At 59.8% G+C, this 6,057-nt stretch overlaps 2 protein-coding genes across 3 annotated transcripts; one reads left to right on the forward strand and one right to left on the reverse strand.

Annotated features, from left to right (window-relative positions):
• Positions 1-6: 6 nt before the first annotated feature.
• Positions 7-2,512, reverse strand: LOC121916784. Its single transcript, XM_042442239.1, has 3 exons — positions 1,831-2,512; positions 1,093-1,246; positions 7-497 (listed from the first exon to the last, which is right to left on the reverse strand). Exons 1-2 carry the CDS (start codon positions 2,345-2,347, stop codon positions 1,134-1,136), a joined length of 630 nt encoding a protein of 209 aa, XP_042298173.1. The 5' UTR covers positions 2,348-2,512; the 3' UTR covers positions 7-497; positions 1,093-1,133.
• Positions 2,513-3,011: 499 nt separating this feature from the next.
• LOC121916783 (uncharacterized protein C2orf72 homolog) lies at positions 3,012-5,626 on the forward strand. Of its 2 annotated transcripts, none has more exons than XM_042442237.1 (3): positions 3,012-3,921; positions 4,777-4,975; positions 5,560-5,626. In XM_042442237.1, exons 1-2 carry the CDS (start codon positions 3,255-3,257, stop codon positions 4,968-4,970), a joined length of 861 nt encoding a protein of 286 aa, XP_042298171.1. In that variant the 5' UTR covers positions 3,012-3,254; the 3' UTR covers positions 4,971-4,975; positions 5,560-5,626. The 2 variants fall into 2 exon arrangements, with proteins under 2 accessions (XP_042298171.1, XP_042298172.1); XM_042442238.1 differs by having other exon boundaries at positions 4,825-4,975.
• The last annotated feature ends 431 nt before the right edge of the window (positions 5,627-6,057 follow it).

Consider the following 6,057-nt stretch of genomic DNA (forward strand, 5'->3'; position numbering starts at 1 on the left):
GAGGGAAGTAGTAAGCCACCTTGAGCCCCACTTTGGGGGCAAAGGCAGGGCATGAGTAAAGTTAACCATCATTTATCCTCATCATGTGCTGGATGACAACTCCCAAGAGCCACCTGATGTCCAGCCTGCCTAGCAGTTAGAGCAGGAAGCAGGTGGAAGTGATGCTTGTGGACCACATGGAGGAGCCCCAAAGGACACCCATTGAACTATGTGGGAAAAAGAAACTCGTGCTGAAGGCTGTTTGGTAGCCATTTTGCCCATTCTTCCAGGCCCGAGGGGCTCTTCCTGAGTCCTCCGTCCTCCGGTTGGGCGTTGGCAACCTCAAATCCCGTGGCTCCATGCCAGCTGAGCCCCCCTGACCCTCAGCATCCCTCCTGGTGGGACTCTGGCCACGGAAGGAGAGCATCCCAGGTCCATTTATCCCTACAGACCATTGGTCTCTCTTTTTTAAAAGGTTTATTTTGGATGACAGATCAAACTCCAGACGAGGAAGAGATCTGGAAGAGAAAGGAAAACACGCTGCGTGAGAGAGGAAGGGAAGGAGGAGAGCAGCCAAGCGCAGCAAACGCGAGAGATAACACAACCTGCGCACAAGAACCATGCGCTGAACCATTTGGGGAGAGACCCAGGGACCACTCCTCTGGCATCCCACCAAGACCAGGGGAGGTGAGCGCTTTGAAAGGGCCTTCTGGTGGTTCCGGTGTTGTCTGCAGTGTCCGCTTGTCTCATGGCATTTGGGGGCAGCTGGAATTACTCTCATTGCTTTAAACTGTTTTTATTGAGTCTGGACACAGTCGGTCAGTGAGCTGGCTTCACAGCCTCTGGACCACGAAGTGCCCTTTGGGCCGGAAGGGCATTGAGGGAGTGTCAGGGTGGTCAGTGCCCGGCTCCTTTGGTGCCCACTGGGCATAATGACCCCCTTTTGGGCACCTTTGTCTCTGCTGGGGTTTTCTCTTCAACCACCACCATCATCCTCTTGCCTTGAGCTTCCAGACCACTCGCCCATGTTCCTTTCCCCCCCCCCCCCCGCTGCCTCCCAAGAAAGCCTCCCTGAGAGTCCTAAGGCTCCTCCTCCTCCCTAGGGCCACTCACCTCTGAGCAGGAGGAGGAGGGGAGAGGCGGAGGAGCCCCTTTCACAAGGGAGGGTGGCTGTAGAAGTAGTAGCTGCCGTAGGCTATGGTCCCAAAGGAGAGGGCTGCTCCTAAGACTTGCATCAGGAGGGACTTGTCTGGCCACAGAGTCCTGGCTGGAGAAGGGAGGGAAGCAGGCGTTACTACCCCCCTGAGCCTTTGGAGACCCCAAAAGCTTTTGGGGTCCCCATTCCCAATGGCAAGGAACAGAGAAAACCCACCCCTCCTTCCCAGCTGCCTGGGGCCACCTTTCAGGCTGGGCAGGGGCTGGCAAGGACACCACCTCCCATCATCCCCCAAGCTCTGATGGGCTTTGCAGTCCAGGTAGCAACATTTAGAGGGGTTGCCCTCCTCCTTCCTGACCCCAGGTCTCTCTCCAACAAAAGAGGAGCCTGCCCCTCTTCTTCTTCTTCTCACGATTGGACTGCACCTCCCATCATCTTTACTAGTCGTTCTATGCTGGGCTTTGCAGTGGGGGGAGCCAGGTCTGGAGGGTCTGCCCTCTTCCTCCCCTCGAAAGAAGAGAGTCCTAGTCCTGGACCCCCTTGAGGCCCCTTCTCAGGGTCTCCCTCCTTGTCTTGGACTGCCCCTCCCATCCTCCTGGGCCCTCCTGGCTTGCTGGTCCCCCTTGAGGCCCAGGACTGCCCCTCCCATCATCCCCAGCTAGTCCTTCTCTGCCGGGGCCGGGGGGGGGACGCACCGTGGTCCCGGGGCCGGGGTCCGTCGTCGGGGGGTGCCAGGCGCTGGATGCGGAGGGCGCCCTGGGGCCTTCCGGGGGCGAAGAGGGCGGCGTGGAGCTCGGGGCCCTGCTGGCCTTCGGGGAAGGTCTCCCGGAGGAGGCCCTGGAGGCGCTGCAGGGCCTGGGCCTCCTGCTCCGGAGGGGGCTGGACCACCACCCCGACCAGCACCGAGGGAGGCGAGCCTCGCAGCTGGGCCCGCAGCCCCTCCAGCGCCTCCCGCAGGCGGGACGGAGGAGGGCAGGCGCCGCCCAGGGAGGAGGCCCGGCAGAGGAAGAAGACCAGCTGCCCCCCACCAGCAGCAGCACCAGCAGCACCAGGGGAGGAGGCGCCCAGGGGCCGCTGGGCGAAGGAGCCGAGCACCGTCTGGCCGCCCTCCAGCCCCCAGGGCTCCCCCGAGAGAAGCACCACCTGCGTCCGCTGCAGCAGGCCCTCCCCGCCGGGAGCAGCGCCGCCCTCGCAGCCGCCGCCAGCCGACATCCTCCCTCCCTCCCTTCCCCCGGCCAGGGCCAGCCAGGAGGAGCCCCGGGAGTCCCGGAGACCCCCCCCCCGGGCCAAGGCCAGGCTCACAATGGGCCCCGACGACGTCAGGGAGGGAGGCAGGCAGGCCGGGGAGACCCTGGGCCCCGGCTCCAAGGCAGATCGATCCTGGAGAGAGAGAGAGAGACTGCTTGCTTCCCTCCGAGGGGCTGCACCCTCCTTCCCTAAGACTGCTCTCTCTTGGGCTGCTACATAATAAATCATGAATGCTTGGAATAGTCGGTTTTTAATCACAACAACAACAACAACAACAATAACAAGAATGCATCTGGGGAAGGAGTCTGGGGTCTAGGGAAGCTCCTCTCCCCCAGGGAGCCTCTATACTGAGTCCAGAGACTAAGGCGGCTATGGCTTTGGGTTTTATGTTTCAAAGGACTGTCGCCCTCCTCTTTCCCGCAATGGGACTCAAGGCCCCCCCACAACACAGAAGCACTTTGGGGGTGCTTCAGGAGCCTCTCCGTTAGAGGCAGAGTCTTTGGGGGGGCCACTCCCCACATTGGATTCTTGTCCTGTCTCCCATTCCAATGGGGTTGGTCCTGTCTGCTGTGTGCCCCTTTGGCGAGGGCAAGGCCTGGAGGCCTCCAAAGGAGAACCCAGAGGGAGCCATCACCAAGAAGACCCTGCCCCAGAAGCCCCTCCGGCTCATCAGCCCCCCCCAGTCTGGGACATCCCTTGGATGGGGGCCAGTGTCCCTTCTGCCAGGGAGGGGCTGCCCCTGTGGGAGTGGGATTGTGACATCAGGGAGGAGGAGGAGGAGGAGGAGGAGGCCAGAGTCCCTTGAGAAAGAGGAGGAGGAGGATCAGCCTCCCAGCCAGGAGGGCCCCAGCACCCCCGATGCCATCCAAACATGGGCAGCACCAAGCAGGGGCCAGCCCCAAAAGAGCCCCCCAGCCCCCCTTCGGCCCCCGTGGTCTGCATGCCAGGCCCCGGGGAGAAGGTGGCGCATGACTTCCAGATGCTGGTGCAGAAGGTGGGGGGCCGGCCTGAGGTGCTGCTGATCGGGGAGACACTGGAGGGCCAGGACATCCACAGCATGATGGCCGCCTTCGTCCAGGACCTCTTCTCGGCCCCCTGCCATCCGGTCCCCCCCGGGGAGGCCCTCAAGGAGCCCTGTGGCGTCCCCTGCACCCTCGGGGGCAAGCGCTGCCAGCTCATCTTCTTCCTCTGCCGGGCCTCCTGCCTGAAGGGCAAGCAGAACGAGCTCCAGAGGGTCCTCAAGGAGGTCAAGAAGGTTGTCCAGCGCCACCCCTGTGCCCTGGTGGGGGTCATCATGGAGCCCACCCAGGGGGAGGCCGAAGCCGCCCGGGCCCAGCTCCTCCGCGTCCTCCGGGGGGTCTTCCCCAAAGGCCAGGGGGCCCACAAGAAAGGCCAGAAGGACACCGCGGAGACTGGCACCCTGGAGCTGGAAGACATCGAGGTGGAAGCGGAGGTCTATGTCCCTGGACAGCCAAGGGGCAAGCTGGCCATCATGAAGGCGGCCTGCCGGGCCTCGGAAGCACTGGCCCAGTCCAGAGGTGGGAGATGTTTGGCTTCTTTGGTGGTGGGATATTGGGGGGGGGGGATACAGGACTGGGAAAAGGGGGCCCACCAGGTTTCCCATCCCCAAAGCCCAGAAGCCACCAGACCCACAAAAAGACATGAGCCACCATGGTTTGGCTGCATGGCACAGTCCTAATGCTGCAACCCTTGAATACAGTTCCTCAGCCATAGCATTATTGCCACTGCTACATGCAAATAGGGGTTTTCCGATGGCCTTAGGTGACCCCTGTGAAAGTGGTCCCGAAAGGGGTCCCGACCCACAGGTTGGGAACCACTGGAAAGACAAACAGCAATAAAGCCACTTTCCAAGACATGCTAGAACTAGATCCTAACATGGAGACTCCATTGAGGCTGAGAGAGTGGGTCTGCGTGGCTGCGCTGAGAACCGAACCCTGGTCCCCAGAGTCATATCCAACCCTCATTTGGACCATGACTTGAGACCAGGGTTCGAATCCCGGCTCAGCCATGAAACCCAATGAGAGACCTTGGGCGAGTCGCACTCAGCCTCCTGCAAAAGTAATGGCAAAGCCCCTCTGAACAAATCTTGCTAAGGAAACCCCATGATAGGTTCGCCTTAGGGTTGCAATGAGTCGGAAACGACTTGAAGGCACACAACGACAACATGCTGTGGGTGTGTTGCTTTGGGGAGCCAGGCCTTCCTTCTGCCAAGGAGGCCCAAAACGCCCCACTGTGGGCCTTCATTGCCCATGGGGAGTGTGGGGCTAGCCTTCCAGCCCTTGGCTGGCCATCCCTTCCACCGCCACTCCATCTGAAGAAGTGGGTTCAGGGCCCCTGAGGTCAACCCCGTTAACCGGAGACTTCCTGCGCAGGTTTGCCTGAGGCGGAGGTGGTCTCTAAGGATCCGCTAACCGTTGCAGGTTCCTCTTGTCTCCGGAGGCTCCTCAAAGGCCTGGTGGGCACCGCTTGTCTGGTGGGCACCTCCTCTGTCGCCTTGTGGTACCTCTGCCAATACGGCCTCCTTCCTCCCGACTGGGCGGCCCCCGTCTGCGCAGTATTCCCCTGAGGCAGGTGAGCTCCTCTCTGGCCAAGGACATGGTCACTGGTCAGCCAAGCGGGGGTTGGAATGGGGGTCATCTGCTTCTCTTTATGGTCAGTCTGGCCTTATAGCCAGCCATTGTACTCCTTCTGCCTCCAGAAGCAATCCTTGCATGAAAGGGCATGACACTGGTTGCATCTGCACTGCAGAAATAATCCACTTTGATGCCACTTTAACCGCCACGGCTCAGTGCTGGGGAATCCTGGGAATTGTAGTTAGCTTCCATGCCACAGTTCCTTGGGTTCCACCCGAAACGTGGAGAGGGTCCTACAAAGCCTGCCTTGCATGGTTGTCGTAAGGATGTGGCTGTTTGGGAAAGCTGTTTCTTTCCAGAAGGGAGCGATCCAGCCTCCAGGGAGCGTTGCTGTTTCCATGCGCAGTAATGCTTCTGGGTTGGTACAGAGAGGGGTATCTTTAGTTTCTGAAAACAAAGCAACTTACTTTAGCGCACCATGATGCGCCTGGCGAGTGCGGTTTTGCCACCGCTTGTTGCTCTTGCTTTATTTCACCAGCTGAAGTCACTGAGGCAAAGCGGCGTCTCTTTGTTTCTCCTCAGATGGAAAGCGGACGGGAAGGTCATCTTCATCTGCCCTGGAAAATAAAGCCACCTGCTGCCTGCCGCATTCCCAGTGTCTGCCTCTCTTCCTCCCAGACCACCATTCTGAGCCTCCCTCTGAGCCCTGGAAAGACTGGGTTCCCCCTGGCCCTCCTTTGCTGCAGCCTCCCCTCCAATCCATCCTCCTTTCCGTTGCTGTTTCTGTGTTCCTCCTCCCAGTTTCCCTTCTTATCCTCAGTTTACTTCAATGGCTGCAAGCCATTCAAAGCAAAGGTCTTTTTGCTTAGGAGGAGAAGAGGCTGAATCCTGCCCTTCCCAATTGGCTCAGGCTCTGTCCTTCCGCATTAACGGTTTTTGGCCTCTGCACATGCTCAGGGGAACCCATTCATTTGCACTCTAGTCAGAGGAACCCATTCATTTGCACTCTAGACATGGTCAGGGGAACCCATTCATTTGCACTCTAGACATGGTCAGGGGAACCCATTCATTTGCACTCTA

This window comes from Sceloporus undulatus, chromosome 11 (assembly GCF_019175285.1).
Source record: "Sceloporus undulatus isolate JIND9_A2432 ecotype Alabama chromosome 11, SceUnd_v1.1, whole genome shotgun sequence".
Lineage (NCBI taxonomy): Eukaryota > Metazoa > Chordata > Lepidosauria > Squamata > Phrynosomatidae > Sceloporus > Sceloporus undulatus.